General features: G+C 41.3%; 1 protein-coding gene across 5 annotated transcripts in view; it reads left to right on the top strand.

Moving 5' to 3' along the window:
* Window positions 1-21,731, top strand: part of NRXN3 (neurexin 3) — a 1,648,921-nt gene that overhangs the window by 701,474 nt on the left and 925,716 nt on the right. For all 5 annotated transcript variants that reach the window (XM_060097971.1, XM_060097970.1, XM_060097973.1 and 2 more), the window contains one exon: window positions 20,947-21,066. In XM_060097971.1, the coding sequence (XP_059953954.1) occupies window positions 20,947-21,066 (120 nt within the window). The remainder of the gene's footprint in view (window positions 1-20,946; window positions 21,067-21,731) is intronic.

Genomic DNA, 21,731 nt, shown 5'->3' with positions numbered 1-21,731 from the left:
TGAACTGTGGCTGGAAAGTGGTGTTTGAATTTAGCAACTTAGATGTGACCAAGAGAGGCAAGCAAGGAGCATATGCTTGTAATTCTTAACGTTCAACTCTAACTTCCCAGGCATTAGGCGGTTGAAGGAATACTTTTTGACATGTTCCTTCCAGCTTTATAGGTTCTTATTGTCAAATGATGTACAAACCAATATAAGAGGAGTTCAGTGAATAGGTTAAAAATCCTGGGTACCTTCTATGTGTTAATCAGAATTCTTGGAGATGCTGGCTTGTACAAATATGAGCTACCAACTCACCCTGTAGGGACTCAAAATCTAGCTGTGGGGCTGGAAAGATAGCCCACAAGTAGCTCCGGACTTTGCAATATGCAGCATAAAATATTTATGATTTGAATGATCTGTCCCTCCCTTGTGATCTGCAGACGGCCAAAGCATTTCTCTATTATAGCAGGTTTTACTTGTGCTGAAATGTTAGGGTTACTTTTCTGTCTTTACCACTAGACTGTGTGTTTCCTGGGAGCAGGAACTGTATCTTCCTTTTTGAATTCCTAGCAGTTAAAACAGAGTATGGTTCATAGTTCAAAGTCAATAAATATCTGAATGAAGGAATGCGTGAAAGAATAAATGGTGGACTCTTCCTTTATAGTTGTTGTTGCAGTTTATAAAGTAGTTACAAATGCAATCCAAACTAAAGAAAGCAATTCAGCAATTCCCTATAAATTTCATATCATAAAATATACCAAAAAGGCTTAACAGATTTCCTTATTTAACTCTGTGGCTAATGGACCTTCACTCATTTGACAAATATTTTTTGAGCTTATACTTTATGGCAGACAATGTGTTAAATATTAGGGATTGTCTTCTACTGTTTTGAAACAGTGTTGATATGGAAACGTATTTGTTGAAACAAACTGAAGCCTGTAGGATATGGTCATGTGGTCTTTTTATGCTCTCAAAGGAAGAGTCATTTGTACTTGAACTTACTTTCAATCAAGTGTTATAAATCTTGTAAATCAAGTGTTATCTGAGAATAGAACACAGGAGGGCACCAGAGAACAAGAAACAAAACACACAAACCACTGAACTGCTGGCTTTGAATAGGGACCTTGCTAAATTTATTGTCACTCTGCTGTCTATTTCTAGCTCAGGCAGATGCCTGTGCATGACAGGAAGGGGACACATGTGAAGAGATCCCAGAAAGTGTCCTTGCACACATGATGCTCTAAAGCATTTTAACTTCCCCCCCTTGGCCCAGCAGAGTGCTATTTCTGGAGAGGAAGCTCTGGGGCAGATTCACAAACCATGGCAGCACCAACTCTTCTAGGGATGCCTTCACTCCAGGCCCCTCAGTCCACAGTAGGTTATCGTGGTGGTGGAGATCCAAGGGTGCAGGTTTAAGAAGAGAAAGACGGTGGGATCAAACATTGACTCACTCTCATATACTTCCTGTGCCTAAGTAGATGTCTCCCAGGTACCTGGGAAAGGTACGTCAGTCACTGTAGTTTTTTTTGTTGTTGTCTTTTTTTTTGCGGTACGCGGGCCTCTCACTGCCGTGGCCTCTCCCGCTGCGGAGCACAGGCTCCGGATGGGCAGGCCCAGCAGCCATGGCTCACGGGCCCAGCCGCTCCGCAGCACGTGGGATCCTCCCAGACCGGGGCCCGAACCCGCGTCCCCTGCATCGGCAGGCGGACTCTCAACCGCTGCGCCACCAGGGAAGCCCAGTCACTGTAGTTTTGAGACAACAGTGCTTTATCAACTTCTGGCTTGGGGTCACTGATAAGAATTTGAAAAACACCAACCATGGCTCCCATGACATCATTAGGCACAACTCATGATGTCACTGGAAGGTTTTGGCAATTTGTAGGTGACAGCGATCAAAGAAAACTAGTTCTTCAGACTCAAAGGGCTGTGGATACATGTATGTGAGTATGTAAGGCCTCATATTCTCCATCTGGCTCTGGAATACTAGGCTCACATTTCTGATTACTTCCTAGTCATTCCCACACGTATATCCCACAGACTCCGGACGTACAAAATAGAGCTTATCAGTGTTTCTTCCAAACCCTGATCTGTCTTTCTTTGTTTCATCTAAAATAAGTGGCAAGACCAAGTTAAGCAGGCTGGAAACATGGAAGTAATCCTTAATTTGCCCCTCTCACAGCCCCCAACCCTGTCATCCGGCTGATCACCTAGCTTTCTCTTCTATTCACATGCTTTACTTATTTCTTTCTGCTATAGAGTATTTTATTTTTATTTTTTATTTTTTTTGCGGTACGCGGGCCTCTCACTGTTGTGGCCTCTCACTGTTGTGGCCTCTCCCGTTGCAGAGCACAGGCTCCGGACGCGCAGGCTCAGCGGCCATGGCTCATGGGCCCAGCTGCTCTGTGGCATGTGGGATCTTCCCGGACCGGGGCACGAACCCGCGTCCCCTGCATCGGCAGGCGGACTCTCAACCACTGTGCCACCAGGGAAGCCCCTATAGAGTATTTTAAATTCAGGATTATTTACCTCTTTCCTAAATTCAGTGGTCTCTCTGTAGTCTGTCTGTTCTGGTCTTCATCTAATCCACTCTACTCTCTTCTTAATATTATTATTCAATTCGCCAAAGGTTCTCAGTTGTTTACAGAAGAATGTGCAGTTCCGTAGCATTATACATCATCTGTTGTCTTTCCTACCTTAACTCTCACTTTGTAACTCATGTCCCCTCTGCTCCGCAATGCACACAAACACAAATGCCCTCCCTACTTTGGCCTCCAGCAGTCATATTTTACCTCCAGGGACCTCTGCTGGATGGGGTACAGCACAGAAATAAGCACATGGGCTCTAGAACTAGAGCCGCTGCTGACAAACTACAAGCTGCAAGCCAAATGTGCCCCACCACCTCTTTTCACAGAAGGTAAGCTTTTATTAGAACAAAGGAATGGACTATGCTCACAGTAAAAGATGCCAGACAAAAAGGAATATTGTATGATTCCATTTATATAAATCTAGAAAATGCAAACAAACCTATGGTGACAATGTAGATCTTTGGTTGCCTAGAGAGGGGCCTGAGGAAGGGATAACAAGCTGGTACAAGGAAACTTTTGGGGGTGGTGGATATGGTCTTTATTTTAATTGTGGTCATGATTTCATAGGTCTATTCATATGTCAAAACTTATCAAATTGATCACCTTAAATATGTGTGGTTTATTATATGTCAATTATACCTCACTCTAAAAGAAAACATTACTGGTAACATTCCCATCAGGCGTTTCCATAGTCTCAACCTCGGTTACCCTGAAGAGTTACTCGTGTCTTGATAGAGAGGCCACTGAAGTGATTTCCCAGAGTCCTGAGCTCGCACTCTGTTACTAGTTCTAAGAATTTGGGCATGTCACTTAACCTTTTTGTGCCTTTGAACCCTCGTCAAAGATAAAATAGGACTGAGCTTGATCACCTTCAAGTCACCTTCTGAATTTCTAGAGTTCTCTCATCTTGATTTTACAGATTCACTCCACAGATATTTTGGCGGTACCTATACTTAAGTAGTATGTTAATGGTGCGTACCTACCCTTCCTTTGTTGTAAGTGATGCCTTGGCTGTTAAACATGCTTCTTTCCTATGTATTTCATCCCTCTTTGAAACTGCAGGGGCTCATCTGGTACAATATTCCTTTACAGTAGCAGAGAAATTGGGCTTCTCAGTTTCCTTGTTTGGATAAATTACCCATCTGAATTGCACATCATATCATTTAGCCTTGCAAATTCATCTTCTCCTTTTCATTTAACAAAAATTAGATGTTTTTAGTTCGGTTAAAAAACATAATTTTAAAAAAGAAATGCAAGAAAAAATGAGAAATAGAAGGATGCCCTATGAGACTATGACAGACTTTAGAATGGAAGATATCGCTGGGAAATTTTCCATCTCTGAGGCACTTGTAAATGACACTGGCTTCACACAGTGGCCTTGAAGTTGAGTTCACTGTGAGAGGAATTTGTAAGCTTCTTAAGACATCCCAAAGCTCATGGCTGAACAGTGTTCCCCAGAGAGGAGAATTTGCTGGAGTTTCTCAAAGCCTAAGTGCTTAAATCTAAATGACCCAATGCTAGCCTTGGTTATCTCTAGAAAAGTTTCCTTAGCAACATAACAGCAGTGTTAGGATGCTTAAAGGAATATATTTTTAGCATTGGGATAAACCAGAGACTGAAGAAATAAGAGTACACCAGTCACATTTAGACAAGCTGGACATATTCATTGTGCTATCTCGTGTGTTTATCACTATAGCCCCTTGATGAAAATGATTGTTCGTACCAGTTTCCAACTCTAAGACATTGAGGCTCAGAGACATATAGGTATGTGTCCAAGGTCACACAGCTAGTACTTATGGAGCAGGAATTTGGGAAGCCAAGTCTGGCTAGCTTGAAATCCAACGTTCTTTGTCATGCCCTCCGGCTCACTACTCATTGTGAGGCATTTGAAGGATCCTTTGGCCATTTCCTTCACCTGGTGTTTTTAGTGAGCTGGTTTCAATTTCTTCAGGGTATCTTGCCGGCCTGCAGGAGAGCTTATGGAACTGTGTTGTAATCGTGGTGGGCCGTTAACTCTGCAAGCTCTCCTGACACCATCAGTGTACCAGGAAGGGTGCATAACCTTGGGTGGATGTGGAGGAATCTCAGCCTTTATTTGACATTAGTTATTTTTTCTTCTTTTTCTTCTTCTAAGTGGTTTTTGCATGGGCTTTGTGGTATTTTAGGACTTGAGTTTATTTTGGTTTAACAGTAAAGAATTGGGGTCTTCCGGACATTTTCTCCTGTGTGGGACTAGAGCTTCTAGTTCTTATCTAACCCTTGCTTTGTGAAATCTGAGTTGTGTTTCATTGGCTGGCAAAGGGATTCAGGAATTGGTCTCTACCTCCAGCCTCACCCCTCTTCTAGGCTTCACACTTGAAGGGCCAGAGTGATTTTTCTAAAACTTTAATCTGATCATATCAGTCCCTGTGGCATGTGGGAAATCATCTTCATACTCCAAGTATACTCAGGCAGGCTGCCCTAAGGGTCATGGCACAGAAATGCTCATAGACCAAATTAAGATGTGTAATTACATGGTTCATTACATCACTTAAAGTGCACAGCAAAAAGCAAGAGGAAAAAGATCAGGCAGATGGTCACACTTAGGATAATAAGCAGGATGGTAAGACTACTCTACCTGGATCCTTGGTCACACAGCGTTCGTATAGTTTGTTCCCTCTCTGCCATATCAGCCTTTCCTGCTGATGGGTGGTTACAAGGACCAGAGTTGAGCTTAAGATAGGGATTACAGCAGCTGGAAGGCATCTGGGGTCATCACACGCTTGCCCTACTGTAGACACAAGAGCAAATAGATCTGGCCACTATAGGTATAGCTCACCAGTTAGCCTGATGACCACATATATGTTTTATCTATGTGACTCAAGCAGAGAAAAAATGGGGCCATAATGAATGTCACTAATGAGTTGACCGATTTAGGGATGACAGCTGTCAATCAGACAAGGTCTGAGCTTTATAAATATATATGATTTACTAGGTACTTCCATCCCTTTCTATGGGCAAGTACCTCTCTGGTCCATCTACTTTATCTTTGTTTAAAATACATATGCTCTCTTTATTTTCTCTATGTTTAACAGGTGTCAGAGGTTACCATTTGCTCTCTATACTAAATACATCCTATAAGTTTTATTAGCCCTTTGCTTTTATTGTAATCTATAGGAAAATTGAATAATCCTAAATAATACAGCAGACACACATTGCAGCCTATTTAAGATATTTTAAGAGCTCTTTTTGGTCTAGAAAATAAGATAAAAAATCTTATTTTATTTCATGTTATTGCATAAAGGTCCTTACAGTCTAGTACTCTTTAGACTCATCTCCTACCTCTCATTAAAAGTGTCCTCCAGGCTCCCCTGGTGGCACAGTGGTTGAGAGTCCACCTGCCGATGCAGGGGACACGGGTTCGTGCCCCGGTCCAGGAAGATCCCACATGCCATGGAGCGGCTGGGCCCGTGAGCCATTGCTGCTGAGCCTGTGCGGCCGGAGCCTGTGCTCCGCAACGGGAGAGGCCACAGCAGTGAGAGGCCCGCGTACCAAAAAAAAAAAAAAAAAGTGCCCTCCACTTCCCTACCACATAGAACACCACATATTCCCTGAACTTGCCAACCTCTTGCAAGTCTGTCTATATACAGAATGTTCTTCCATCTCTGGTCTACCTGGAGCACTAGTTCCTGTCCATCCTTTACGCAGCATAAGCATTGCTTTCTCTAAGAAGTCTTACTTGAACACGGCTGTCTTCTTAACTCCAAACCCAGACCAAAAGGCAAACACGTGTACACACACATACACAAATACCCCCTCCCTCTCACTGTGCTCCTAAAGTAGAGTATAAGAAGCACATGCTACTCTGAGAACACTGAAAACGTCGTATTACATTGTTTACACTACTCTCCACGAGACTCTGAGTAACTTTTATTCGGGGATTTTTAATATATTTCTCCTTTTATCCTCAGCCACTAGCCAAAGCCCTGCATATTAAAAATGTGGTATTTGCCGAGTTATTGAGTTAATGAATATTTAATAAGAAAGAAATGAATGTTACTGTGCAACCATTGGGGGGATATTTGTTCTTGAAGTGAGGAGGATTTTTACACTTGTCATTTTAAAATTCAGTCCTCATGGGACTTTCTTTCCCTTCATTTCTTCCTTTGAATGTTTTATCCAAAGTACTATTTATTCCTGTTACTTGATTTTAAAAAATCACTTAAATATGTTTTTATAAATGAATAATAACAACAAGTAGCACTAATCTATTGGACACCTACTGTGTGCGAAACTGTATATTAGAACTCGTCTTTCCATGGGTCCCAAGGGAACTGGATCAAATCACAACATTGTATGAATCGTAGCTAGGATTATGAGGTAGTTGAAGTGTAAGTTACTTCAAATAGGATAATTAGATGTAATAGCACATAACCACTTTTCCCCCTGTTTCCACATTAGAGCATGTTGATTGATTCACTATTTGAATTTCATTGTCCATAAGCTGCATTTATATACATTCATATAAGTGCATGTTGAGTAATGACCACATCTCAGCCTTGGATGAGAACTTAAAAAAGGTTGGCACAGTCTCTGGCCACATGGAGTTTGCAGCCACCATTGACCTCAAAATCATTGGGAAATAGAAAGGTTATTGAGACCAGAGGGACCCACCTCAAATCCAACTGAGGGGAACACTTGAGTTCCCACAAATATTAACCCATGTCCTAGTCAATGTAAATTCACTGAATAATCAAATACCCCAATATGCAAATGTCCCTCCCCCAGAAGCATGATCCAAGGCCCACAGCCATTTACCTTTTCCCATCCATGTCCCTCCTTGGGATTCCCCTGCTGCCTCACCCACCTACCCACCCTCATTCTTACGCAGCCTGAGAATCAGTTCAAAGAAGCATTTCTGGTTCTCCTACCAGCGTGCTTTCCCCCAACCTCCACTACTACTCCTGCAGGACAGCATTGGTCACTGCACCTGGTCCACCTTCCACGCACACATTCATCGTTCATCCAGAAGGCAGTTTAGTATAAGAATGAAGGCTTGACACTCAGATAAACCTGGCTTTGGATCTGCTTATTAGCTGTTCCTTAATTTTCATCATCTATAACATGGGATCACAATGCTTACTTCACAGTATTGTGAGAGTTAAATATTAAGCCCCAATACAAAGTATAGCAGTTATTTCATGCCCCATCATCTGTACAACTCTCCCGCAGCCCTTCACCCTAGCAACCCTATGCCGTCTCTGGGATTGTCTAATTACCCTCTGAAATGGGCAAGGACCCTATTTTAGTGCTTTGTATTCTAACAGACCCACTGTTAGCAAAAGGGGTGTGGAAAGGACGCATCGTTTAGTGTTAGAAAATCGGAAAGAGCTTGCTTTGGGGTCAGAGAGTAGTAGAGAGAACTGCGAGGCTGTGTTCTAGCTACAGGGGACCAATGTTGGTCCAGTGTTGACCAAGTAAAAGGTCATCTGGGTAGGCAGTGTGATGAGGAGCTGATGGTGTGTGTAGCTCTGGAGCTAGTGCATAGGTTTGTCTAGGAAGAGTCACCCCAGTAGGACAGAGCTCCTTCCTCCAAGCGTGGGACCACCATGTACCCTGAAAAGCTCTCTCCCAAGTCTCTCCTAGTTCCTCTCCTCAGAACACCCTTTCCTCCTCCCTCACCAGCTAGCCTATCACGAGCCTCCAACAGTCTTGTGACTGATTCATCCCAGCCTTCCCTGTGACCTTCAGCAGCCCTGTCTCTGGCTCTTCCTGTCTTTGTATTGAGCCTCTGTCCCCAGCCATGGGAGCCACAACTAGTAAATGAGACCTGGAGAATCTCTGGTACCCATATGCCAGATGTGAAAGGTTGGGACAAAAAGGAATTCATAACCACACGGAATTATGCATTTAAAATGATTTTCTCAAGTGAAGTTGGTTCTCCAGAATTTTCCAAATATATAAGAATGGGGGGAGAACTCCTAGTAATGGATTAAAAGAAACAAAAATGAGTATCTTGAGAGGATATCTTTAAAACGTCTCTTTGCCAAACACTTGTTGATAAGGGTATACAGTATTATAAGAAAATGATCAATAGCTCTAAATGCTCTATAAGCAATATTATTTTAATAGCCACTGAAATTTATCTCAAGCACTAACGTACTGGCTAATAAAAATAATTGGCTCAGGAAAAAGTTGAGGTGTCTGAATAAAGCACTGCCATTGGAGTCACAGAGATAGATGTCTGAACCTGGTTTCTGCCACTTTCAACCTAAATGACCTTATTCATGGTGCTTAAACTCTCTGAGCCTCAGTTGTTTTCCATGTAAAATAGGATGAGAAATTCAAATTTCAGGCAGTATTAGATAACTATGCTTATGAGAGGTAAGTGGGATATAGAAAATTGTGTGCTTGGTCCATACTAGGTAGCCTGTAAACAGCAAGTGTTTTTGGTTCTTCCTCCTTCTTTCTTCTTCAACCAGTAATGGAGAGGGAGGAAGGGAGGAGGGGGAGAGGGAGAAGGAGAGGGGAAAGGAGAGGAGGAGGGAGAAAGAGGAGAAACTTTCATGAAAACCATCACTTTTCTTGCACGTGTCATGTTCCAAGTTGATTTTGTGATGGGACGGCGTTGCATTAACCATGTCTCCCATCATACGATACTGTTCATATTTCAGTTTGCTGTGGGCTTCTACTTCAGGCCTTGAATGTGGGTTTCATAGTCACATACATGGTAGGGAGGAAGATATTTACACCATCACTAAGATTGGTAATGTTCCCTTAGCATGTAGTAGGCACTAGTCACTATGAAATGTTTTACACATAATACCTTGATTCATCCTCACAAAACCTTGTGAGGTAGTTACTATTCTTTACAGATTAAAAAAATAGAGTTATAGTGAGTGTAGGAAATTTGGTGGGGAGGGCTTTGGTGTGGCAATGTTTTAGTTAGGTTCTGAGAGTGCATAAGCTGATGAAATAACCAGGTGCAAGGTGGTGTAGTTGGTGAGTTATATTTGCTATGAGAAGTGAGGTTATAACAACTTAGGCTGGGGTCAGATCCCCAAGGACTCTGTATGCCTTCACTGTACCTAGACATTTAGTGGCCTTTGGGGATTTTAAGTAGGAACTGGCATGAAGAAATTTCTGTTGAAGGATAGTAGTTCTGACCAGAGTGTGAAAGGTTGATAGGTAGGTATTGCTAAAGTTACACTCTCAGTCTCCTTAAAGAGGGAACAGAGGGAGACCAGAACTCTTGCAGCAGGGATGGGAGGTAATGGAGAGAAAAGACTCAGGCGGTACCTGAGAGATAGAACTGCCTGGCTTGGCTATGGTTTGGGTGCAGAAAGTGAGGTAAAGGAGAGTCCAGAATGACTGCCAGCTTAATGGCCTGCAGAACTGGGCGGTGATGTCCTTAAGAGGTCATTCCTCTTTACCAGAGGAAAGAAGGGGTTGGGAAAATAAGGTATGTCTAGGAGATACCCTGGAAAAAAAATGTAGGAAAACAGAGTTGAGGAGAGAAATAAAGATTGGCAAAAGACAAGTAAAATGTCTGGAGTCCCGGAATCTGAATTCTTAACATTATCCACAGATGCTTCTTACCACATTTAACATGTGAGGTCCACTGGCCTAAATTACTCCCTAACAGCGCTGGAAAATCTGAAAGTTAAAATGACAGGACCGTTCCATGCATTTAAATGGCATCCCCCTGGGTGAGATGTACCTCTTGTCATCCTGTATAGATCACAAACAGAGGAGTATATTTTATTAAAGTGGAAAAACCCAGATAATTTCCAAAATACATGCTTCTAAACATTTTTATTTGTTCTGTGTTCTGGCAGCATTTTAGACATAAAAAAATCTTAAGAGTTTTATTTTTCCAGAAGAGAGATTTGCCTCTGAGCAATTTGACAAACATTGAGATTTCTCTTAATCTGTTTCTTTCCCCTGTCATTTTCTCTGTATGTTTCCCTCTTGTCCCATTTTATTTTGCCTCCTTTTTCTTCTCTGCCTTTCTTTGTCTTCTATCCACCCAGAAATTAAAGGTGTTTCCATTGTATACATTGATTTAATAGTTTTGCATTTTTTTCCTCGAGGGCATGTGTAGAATGTTTCACTGTGAGGATTCATCCTTAGCCATCCTTAGTTCACCCATTGTCTAATAGAGGCTGTATAGTGTAGTCCTTAAGGGCAAATGGAACCAGGCTGCCATATGCAAATCCCAGCAATGATTACTTATGTGGCCCTGGAGAACTGACTGAAATTTTTTCTGCCTTGGTTTCCTCAAGTTCAAATGTGGCTATTGATAGATCAACTCTGCTCAGTTATACTTCAGTCAAAAACACCTCCCTGCGTCATCCTGGCTCTCTCCATCATGGTTCTGCTACAGCTCAGCTTCACGTCCTCTTCGTTTCTGGACCCTGGCTGAAGAAGCAGCCCTAATGGGTCACATCTTGGATTTGTGGCAAAGGGAAAAGAGAGCTTATGACGTGATGTGATGGCTCATAAACCTTCTAAGCAGCCCAAGACACTTCTCCTCATGTTTCTTTGGTTATAAAGCAAGCCACACGAAATGTCTGACTTAATGGGACAGGAAATACAATCCTCCAGAGAGGATGGACCTATTTAGGAAAAGGCTGATAGGAAGGGGCAGCAAATATTGTCAACAGTACAATCAACCACAACAACCTTATGTGATTAATGTATTAATTCATTAGTAAAACACTTCGACTGGTGTTCAGTGACCAGTGTCTGGTAAGTAAAATATACGTATTAGCTATTATTAAAAGAGTCTAATACAAGTATAAGAAGAAGAAATTTATCCATTCACTCTTCAACGTTGAGAATCCACTGTGCATGCCAAAGATAGTACTATTTAGAGTTGAGAATATAGAAATGAAGGTCTTGGTCTCTGGCTTATATGATCTGTATGGTCCTGCATGAACAAATATGAAGAGAAGAGGGTAGTTAATGACTCAGATTTCTTGATAGACTAAGCACCTGACCACCAGGGTACCCAGGGCAAACCTCCATACCCATTCCTCCTGCACAATTGGTTTTTATTTATTCACCTGTTCCAGTAGGCTCTGAACTCCTTGGTTACAGTGAGTGTGTCTTTTTCATCTTTGCACCCCCAGAAACTTCCACAATGCTTTATAGCAGGTAGTGAACCTCTCAATTAAACTTATCATCCTTTATACAGCCTGGAAGTGGGGTGGTGATTTCACCCTCTCCAATAGTGGCAATTCCTTTTGTTTGATGCCCCCAGTTGAGTCAGGAATTCAGGGTACATGGATAAAACACTCAGCAGTCTGAAGTTCATGTCCATACCGTACCCAAAGCATTGCACAGAGGTGCAAAGACAGCACAAGGAAATTAGTCATGTTTGCCAGGGTGGCCACTTCACGTGTCTGACCCAAGGCCACACTTGCTGCATGAGGAGTCTGTTGCATTTACAGTACTTAAGGGGAGACAAATACATCTGAATTAAAATACTAGATCTGTTTTTGTTAATGCTCTGGTTTTAATTTTTTTTCCTCTCTGTGCTTGTCTTGCAAGTTTTATTTTGGTGAGTACCATAAAGAGATGATATTTCTAGTGAGATGGGGAGCTATAGTTTCTCATGTTTTCAAACCTACATACACATTATTTTAGGGGGGGGAAGGGTCATCATCTTAGTGAACTAGGACCAGAATAGAGGATCTTTCTGCTAATCCAACCTCCTGGATCCCCCAGTTGCACAAACCAGATATTAAAAAGATAAGAGGGTACACCCAGGTGACAGGACCATTCTGTGTGGCAGTTGCCCGTGACCACAGTGGGTGATCAGCTCATGTCATCAATCTCATAAGCCAGTAGACCTTGTATTTATCACTCCAAGGAGATAGGCTGGAAATATCATTCCTTTCCTATTCTTACCTTAGATTTAGTACTTTCTGTTGTGGGAAGGAGGTGCTGCAGACAGGGGATTGATAGGGAAATGCCATTTCACAGAACTCTTTGTTTTGGGGATACTTTTTAAAACCCAGTGACTATATCTTTGTATTTAAAATAAAGTCCACCACCTGGGATGTGGTAATTATTAAAAACATAGAGCCTGAAGGGACTGTGGGTATGGAGACCATATCTCTTAACTTTTATCTTGAACAGACCTAAGCTAATTAAGAATGATGGTGACCTCACCTTCTCAAAAGCCCTCCATGGTCCTCATGGGTCCTCATAGCAGAGAGCCCGGTGATGGTCCTCAGAGATCTATGCCACTTTCTCACAACCTCAAGCATTTGGTCACTATTTGCTAATTTACAACCATAGCCCCCAAGTCTGCCCTCAGTGCTGAGAGCAGACCACTGTCCCCTGTCTTCCCTGGACTTCATAGACTTCAGGCAGCTAGAGGTTAATGGAAAGGCTCTAAATCAAGCCTGGATTCTTGATTTAATAACGTCATAATATAATAGCCTTGTGACCTTGGGAAAGTCACCTAACCTCTCTGGCTCTCATCATATAAGTGGTATCACCCACCTCACAGGGTGGTTGTACCATCTTAAGTTACTAGGGAGGAAGGGATCAAGTGCTACATGTTTCATCGTAGTCTGCGTTCCCTTGGGAGCAGAGTCTGAGACAAGGACTTGGGTCAGGTGGTTTATTTGGGAGGGATCCCAAAAGTAGGAATGAAGGAGCAGAGATAACGAGCATGAAGGAAGAAACACCAATGCAAGCATCCATGGTCAAGGATTCTGCCGTGAGCTGCATGGAAGTGGGGCAGATGGAGGGTGTTGTGATGAGCACCTCCAAGAACTGTCTGCCTGAGAGACAGGCGAGTGGGACATTTATCCATGAGCTCCATCCCCCCTGTTTGTCAGCCCCACTACCCAACTTTGCTGCTCTTGTGTGCAGATAAGGAAGGCTTCAGAGAAGCCTGAGAAGACCTGAGAGCTGGCCCTGCTTGAGGTGGGGACTGTCCGACTGTGTGTGAGATGGTGTGTAGCAGTAACTGCCCTCTGCCTCTGTGGCTGAGATCTGAGGTTGGCTCAGGACGTGATGTGGGACACCAAATGTGTCGCTTGCTGGTGCACCAAAATATGATGGCATATTTACCCTTTGCTTACCTTTCCAGTATAAACTTTTAACTTCTTTTGGTTTTATTAGTAGGTCCTATATGCTGGGATTAGATCCTAGTCTTGGAAATTGAAAAAGCAAAGTGAACTCAGGTCCTACTTTTCATTAAACCCCCAAATTAGATTTCCGGTTTCATATTAGGCAGTGTTCTGATTTTCTCCATGTCCTTTACCTGGGCTCACCTCAATCCTCCTCAAATACCTGGACTGAGATGACCCGGGAGTGTAACCTTGATGGAGCTGTGAGAACAAATGAGGCTCAGTGGAGAGATTTTGCAGACGGACTGTCTGGGGGTTGAATCCTATAGCTGTGTGACCTTGACCTTGTGGTGCTGTGCCCTGCCTCTTTATTGTAAAGTTGGGTAAACTGTATCAGCCTCATATTATGAACCTAAATAAGATCATGTGTGAATGTACTTGGTACCTCCGTCATCCCCATGTGAGTTTCCCAGAAGGATGCATTGTCTTTTGGCTGGGGGGGGGAATATATATATGTTTAAAAGGAAAGGTAGTGTCTTTATTTATATCTGCTGCCTGGTGTCTTTTAGCTTCAGATTTGTCTAATTCACTAATTCACAAAACGCAATGTTCAGGTCTCTTATGCTCCTTTCCCTTCCTTCTCTTCCTCTACCTTCAACAAATTTACTCTGTTATTTATTTGTTCATCCAATTTTACGTATTCACTTCTTAATTCAACTAAATGTATTTATTTCTGTACTGAATATCTTCCTGAATTGGTCCAATTCATTATATTGCTAAAATAAGTTGTAACTCTCTTCAGCTCCCCTTCCATTTCTTCTCCCTCCCTCAATCTGTCTACTAATTTGTTATTTAATTCATTCAGTTCTATTTATTCACTCACTAGTTTTTTTTTTTTTCCCTAGTACGTTGAACACCTCCTTGGTGTAAGATACTCTGCTTAGTTGTTGGAGATTACAAAAGTAGCATGTTTTTTCTTAAAGGAAGGAAGGGATAAAGGAAAGGAGAAAAGAAGGAAGGGAAGAAGAGGGGAGAGAGGGAGACAGACAGAGACACAGAGTCAGAGAAAGAAAGATAACAGTAACCCAGCAACCTTGTGTCAAGGTTGCAAGCAGTGAACTCTGATTCACACTTCTCATCAGTAGGAAGCTGGCAGGAGATGATAACAAGTGTGACTGATGCTAGGTAGGAAAGGCATAAATAACAGAAGTAAGCTCCCCTGGCTAATAGGATCAATCATGTCTTGCTTTTTCTGGAATCTTTCTTATCTCGGTTGAAGGTGCCTTTGCCACCCAGGCTCCCAGACCAAATCTGGGAGTCATCATCGATTCTTCTCTTTCTCTCTCCCACTTCCAACCCACCTCCCAAACCAATCTCCAAGTGCTGTCGACCCCACCTCTGAAATACATCACAAACCTCACCACTTCTGTTTCCACTGCTACCTCTCTAGTCCAGGTCACTTTCATTCCCTGCCTTTAACAGCTCTTCAGTACATCTCCTTGTCTCCATTGTTTGTTTCTTCTGGGCCAGTGCATCCATAGCATCCAGAGTGAGTTTTCAAACTTAACTTTGGTCCTATGATCCCCTTGCTGAAAACTTCCCAGTGGCTTCCTGCTGCACTTAGAGCAGCATTCAGATTCTAGGGCCTCTTGTGATCTGGCTTCTGTCTCTGCTGCCATCTTCTCTCCTGTCACAGCCTCTCTGCAGACATAAGGGACTTCTTTTCGCTCCTCCAACATGCCAGCCTCGTTCTGGGCTTCTGTTCTGGCTGTTCCTCTTGCCTCAGATGTTTGCATGCTTGGCTCCTTCTCAGATGTACCGTCTCACTTAATAGCTCTCTGTCCAACCTGGTACAGGGCCAGAATAGAGATGTCACCTCAGAGAGGCCTTTCTGGAACATTCTGTGACATAGCCAATCCTCTATTCCCACTCCCCACCCCAATTACTTCTCATCGTATTACCCTGTTGTATTTTCTTCATAGAACCCAGCCTGTCTGAAATTATCTCATATTCTTCAATTTGTATTTTATCCTTCATTGCCCCACACCCCAAACTAGCCTGTGAGCCTCTGTAAATGGCCAGCACCTGGACTGTCTTGTTCACGTCTTCATCCTTCACACCTAGAATGGTGCCTGCACCCAAGCCGATGCTCCTTTACCATTTGTTCAATATGTGAGTAAACTCTGTGATATGTGGTTGGTGTTAGTAACAGAACTCTCTCAGAACCTGGAAAAGCAGAGTAGAGAATGAGCCACAGGGAAAAGGATGGCAGCCCAGAGACGAACGTGTTGCATGTGGCAGGCTTCGTGGGACGTGGACCTATTCAAGCCCAATACATATCGCTGGTGTCTTCAGTGGGTTTTAACTAGAAGCAGGCCTCCAGGAGGGTGTATGAGCTCAAGCTGAATGATTTGCTCACTTGTCTTTCTCACGTACTTCACAGGGAGACTTCTTAATACAAGGCTTCCAGAAAGCCTCCTCTGCTTTTTGCATCTATTGTAGGAAAGATGACCGCTCTTCCTGAGTCCTGAAGAGTCCAGTAAAAAATGAAATGATCTATTTGAAATATTTCACCAAACAGGCTCTATAAATAAATATGATTTTTTTTTCAAAGAAAATGAATGCTTTTGACAAAAGTAAGTTTTATCAAAACAAAACAAAACACTTCTCACTCTCTCTTGGGTTGTCAGCCCAAAGAAAAAAAGCAGAACATGAAATTTTGGGGGACAAATAAAATGCTTTTCTCCTACTTCCCTGTCACCCTCCTTATTCTTTAGTCCCATTCTTTTCCTCCTTACCCCTGCTTTAGTTGCTGAATCTATTCTCTCTGGAGAGGAAGACTCATAAAATATATGGTGCTATATAGGCTTAGTAAGATGTTTGTCACAGCTCAGCTAGCCCGACCTAAGGTGCCGGTGGAAATAAGGTAAGTTTTCTCTTTTTAAATATTGTTGGTGTTCTTTAAACCTAACATGGTCCATCATTTTGTGTATTTATTTGCCATGTCATTTAGATGTATAATCACATGCATTTCACTGTACCTCTCTAAAGGAGTGAATTTCATCTTTTGTAATGCATTGTAGGAATTTTGATTCATGTGAAACATAGTTCCAGGAGACATCAAGTTATTGCCCCTTTTCCCTTCGTGCACAAATAGGAAGATGTTCAGTGATTAGGGTGCAGGTGTTGCCTCCTTGGTCCCTCTTATCCCTCTCGCCAAAGTTTCTAAAACTTTGGTACCCACCCACTTTTAGAAATAGCACTTTGTGGAACATGGAAGGAATTTCGACTCCCTGCATATGAGCAAAACCATCTGGTGTAGTTGGTTTGGGAAGGTCTTAGAAATATATTGACAGATGATTGAAATACGAGATACCTGGGTATCTTGTAGTTTTGCTGGTTATATTGCTCCTGGGGGGAATAACAAATTCATGTATTGTGAACAGTTTGTTTAAGAAAAAACACACGACTAAATAGGTTCAAAATAATTAAAATCCAAAGTCCGCCTTGTGAAGGTGGGTGCCTCTAGTAATGCTCAGATGTAGATTTTTCCCACATACTTCTATTCCCTATCTGCCCAAAGAGGGAACACTCTGCTCATATCTGAGTGTCATCTTCCTCCAAGCAATCAGCAATGAATTCTCTCTCAAAGGGTACTTTTCTCCTAATTTTTCATTTTGATTTTATTCTTAGCTCTGGCTTCCATGGGGTTACTGTAGGATAGGTCAAGAAAAGAGTCTAGTTTGTGTCCTTCATCCATGATTCTCATTCTCTATCCCCTGTTCATCAGAGGATCTTCTGTGAGACCAGCCTTAACTAAAAAAATATGTTACTACATGAGTTTGCAGTGAGGCTGTGTTGAATGGGCCTTTGTGTGGTGTTACCCAGAGGATTCATTGAAGGCTCTCTGTTCTACAATAACAAATGATTCAATGCTCCACTGCTACAGACTGCTGCATCCCAGAAATCTTCATCTGCAATTTTGCTTCTTTACTCCAGTCATGGGTGTCATTACCTGGGAAATTCAACTACAGGGTGTCAGACAAAATAAGTTTTCTGTATTTAGATCAAACATTAATGATCTAAGCAGCCTATAGGGAATCAAAAGATTGTTTTGTGATCCATCTTGATTACTTAAACTATAAAAGAAGGAAACATGCATCTAATACATGCATCCAATATGTATCCAATTGCAGATCATACTTCTCCTAGCTACTAAACAGAAAACGGACAGTGCTGGATAACTGATAGCTTTGATAATATTTTTTAAAGTTCTCACCAGTTCCCTTTTAAATCGCAACTTACAAAATGATTTCCTCCTTCTTATCTGGACCATCCTTTACTTAACAGCAAATAACTCTTCACATTCATTGTTTTACTGATGCTTCGTGCTTGAATCTTCCAGAGAAGTTGCTCCAAACTGAATCGTCTTATTTCTAAAACACATCCATCTGTATGTTTCAACTTTCAGCTTGTGTCTGCATCTTGCATCACTTACCAATCCATTTTTATGCTTAGGCTACAGATTAGATTTGCCCTTCCCCTCCATTTGTGAACATTTCCAGCTGAGTTTAAACCTCATTTTCCTTCTAGTAGGACAAATTGACCTTTTCACTTGATTAAAGATAAATGCCATTGACTCTCCACTTTTGGAGGCTGAGAGTTTTCCAGAAGCTCACTGAGATTTCTCTATTTATTGCTTGAAGATAAGTATCAAACAATACTCATTTCCCTGCCGTTTTATGGAGATGAGTGTGAGTATTTTTTCTACTCTTAGAGTAATGAGGATTAGTGGGGCGGGAGGTAAAGTGTAATCAAGCAGTAGGGTATGAGAGGTTTCAGTTATTTTTTTTTTTTCACATTTTTGGTCACAGGCCATCACATCCTGAAGTTTTAGAGTCAAATTTTCAATCTGACCATAGTGGACATTTCAAGGAATCCAGAAGTACCTGCAAAATATCAGCAGCATTTAACACATACTGGGCTGAGGCAAAGCTTGTTTTTACATCTCTATGGCTGATATGGAACTAATGTAGCAATGTCCTAAAACTGATTGTGTTTGTGTTAGTATTTTTCCCTCTTATCTGTTCCCAATCCTAAAAATTAAGCGATGTGCAAAAAATTGTCTAAAGAACAGATGCCACCTATAAGAGCTCTTTAAATAGCCTATGTTTGTAGCAGTTCTGCCTCCGTAGCCAATATTTTCCACATCTTTCTTTACTTTCTTCTTTCTTATTGAAGCATTTGCATGTAGAATAAAGAGGATAAAAACATAAAAAAACAAAGGCAGATTTGTTTCTTCTGAGAACATCTGTTCTTGCTTCAAAGTACCCACAAGATGTGGGTCCATTTTCTCCCAGTGCCCACACAGTGTGCTGTTGTTATCACTCATAGACCTGAATTTAATGAGATAAGGAACAGTGCTATCTAATCAGTTGAAATGTAGGGAAAAGCCTGTTACTGTGTATACATTTTAGATAACATAAAAGACAGGAATACCCACAAAGAGAAGCTAAGATTGTGTATTACATCTTTTGTTGTAGAATTAATTTTTTCATTGGTCTCATGGCATCATTACTCAGTTCTGGGTATATTTGGTCCATTCTAAGTTTCTTCATGGAATTCTCAGGATTTTTGTAACTATGGATTTCACGTGGGGTATAAGTACATTCTGAAAAATATTAAACACAAATTACCTGCTGAATACATTGTGATTGAAAGAAACCTTTCCACTTTGAAAGCCTGTTTATTTTTCAAGAAGGAAATTTCCCCAGACTTCAGCTACTGTCATAACTCTTATAACCAGCACTTAATAGAAATACTAATAACTCAAAATTAAAGGATCCAATTTAAAATGACCTAGCTTAAAAGATCTCTACCCAAATGATACTCTTCTTTTCTTTTCTCCCCTAAACGATATATAGTATCTTCAGTCTTGGAGCTAGAGGAGTGGGGAGAGTGGTTAAGGAAAGATACATAATAAAAGTTTTAAAATTACTTAGATAAAAGTATATTGACCTTATTTGATGGTTTCCAAAGAAGTAAAGACATAGGTAGACATCAGTTATTCAACAAGCTCTCATTAAAGCACTACTATGTACCTGGTCCTGTGCTCCTATATGTTGGAGCCAAGTGTGTAGTCTTCTGAAATATTGCAGATGCATAACATCCATAGAGGTGTATTGCCCAGTTACCTGTTTCATTGTTTTTTTTTTTTTTTGCAAGTTGTTTCCAGAAGTAAGGCTTTACATATATTGAATGACTAATGTAGGAAGATTTAAGCAGTATCTTTCTGCATGGGATCAGCTATCTATATAGAAAGAGCAAACTTGTTCCAAGTTTTCTGGTTCTATGCAATCTTCTTTGTCTTTTCAACTTACATCTCAGTTCAATGGCGAGTGAAACATTATATTCCACTCCCCCTCATCACTAACTGAAATGTTTCAATGCCTCAGTGTTTGTCTTGCCAACTTCTGCCCCTAAATACCATAATTCCTTGTTGCATCTGATTATTCCTAGGTTTCACTTGAACACCATCTTGAGCATCTTGATCATGGATCTTTTGAGGCAACTTGGTTTATTCCTTTATTTAGTGGCACATTTTACTGAATATTCTTTTGACCTAAACAGGTTCAATTTTGGAATTTTGCATTATTTCATATTTTAAGTCTTTGGATCTTTTTGGAAGATGATGAACAATGAATAAGTCTGGGGCCCATCATATTCCCTTCAGGAGCATTATTTATAATGGGTTTTAAGCCTTGACATTATTATTATGGTAACAGTTACTGTCGTGATTTCTGTGGTCACTGAATTCTGATAAAACCATGGGTTAATGGAAATGTCAAGTTAAAAGCATAGCTCTTTTCTCATCGAATTGGTGGATACTCTCCAAAAGCCAGACTGGTGTATTATGCCTGAGTGACCAAATGATTCTAAAGGAATGTATGATGAATTTCCTGTATCTTCAAGAAATTCATCTGAAGTCTAAGACTTTAGGAAACAAAATGACAGCTGACTACTGTTTCCTGTAAATGTTTGCTTATTGCCATTGGCATTTTAAATATCTTGCACCTTTAGATAAAGGAGGGCACTTATTTGTTATTGTCCATTATGATTCAGTTGAGATTTTGCACTGGGGACTGCTGTGGAGGACCCTGTTGGATCAGTGAAACTCAGATGGGCTCTGGAGGGATATGATTCCTTGAATGCTACTGGGTCATGTGCACCAGTGTGGCTTTGACAACTCTGATGTCATGAACACTAATTTTAGAATTGATTCTAACTTTGGCACTTACCACTGCCCTTAGGCAAAGGACCAGAGACCCTGTATGCAGGGCAGAAGCTCAATGACAACGAATGGCACACCGTTCGGGTGGTGCGGAGAGGAAAAAGCCTTAAGTTAACCGTGGACGATGATGTGGCTGAGGGTGAGTACAGCTGTAGTGAATTTGTCTCTCTTTGCTCTCAGACTCCTCTTGGTCATTCAGTGAGCAAAGTGTTGTGTTTGAAAACCTTGTATTTTGCTAAACAGAAGTCACATGTCTTGTTCTCTGTGACAGGCTCAGGTAAGACTAAGAAGATCTTCCTCTATTTTTTCATAATCCCTTTTCATTGATAAGTTCTGTATTACAGAACTTATCCACTATGGTGGTTACATATTGATGGGGCTCTCTCCTTAGGCATAGAGTATGTGTCTGGAGAACAGACCTAGAGTTCTACAGATCCTTCTATTATTCAGTTACTCAAAAACCACTTATCAGTCATCCTTCAAAGTGCCAGTTCCTCCCCTTTTGAATGAGTCACTCTCTAGTAGAGGGAGATGGATAAACCAGAAATTCAGAACATTATAGGTACAAGTAAGTACCGAAGTAAGTGCATGATACTTAGAAGGTGCTGAATAATTATTCATTTATTTAATAATTTATTTGATCATTATTAATTGAGTACCTACTCTGTACTAAGCACTGCTTTAGAACGCACTGGGAATGTGGTGGTGGACAGTTAGGCAAGTCCTTGGTCTGGTGGAATTTACATTCTAGGAGGGCAAGGAATAAGTGAATGAATCCATACAAACGTAAAGGAACATTCAGAC

The sequence above is a fragment of the Mesoplodon densirostris genome, chromosome 4 (assembly GCF_025265405.1).
Source record: "Mesoplodon densirostris isolate mMesDen1 chromosome 4, mMesDen1 primary haplotype, whole genome shotgun sequence".
NCBI lineage: Eukaryota > Metazoa > Chordata > Mammalia > Artiodactyla > Ziphiidae > Mesoplodon > Mesoplodon densirostris.
The sequence above is the reverse complement of the archived record's forward strand: the minus strand, read 5'-3'. Positions and strand labels throughout refer to the sequence as shown.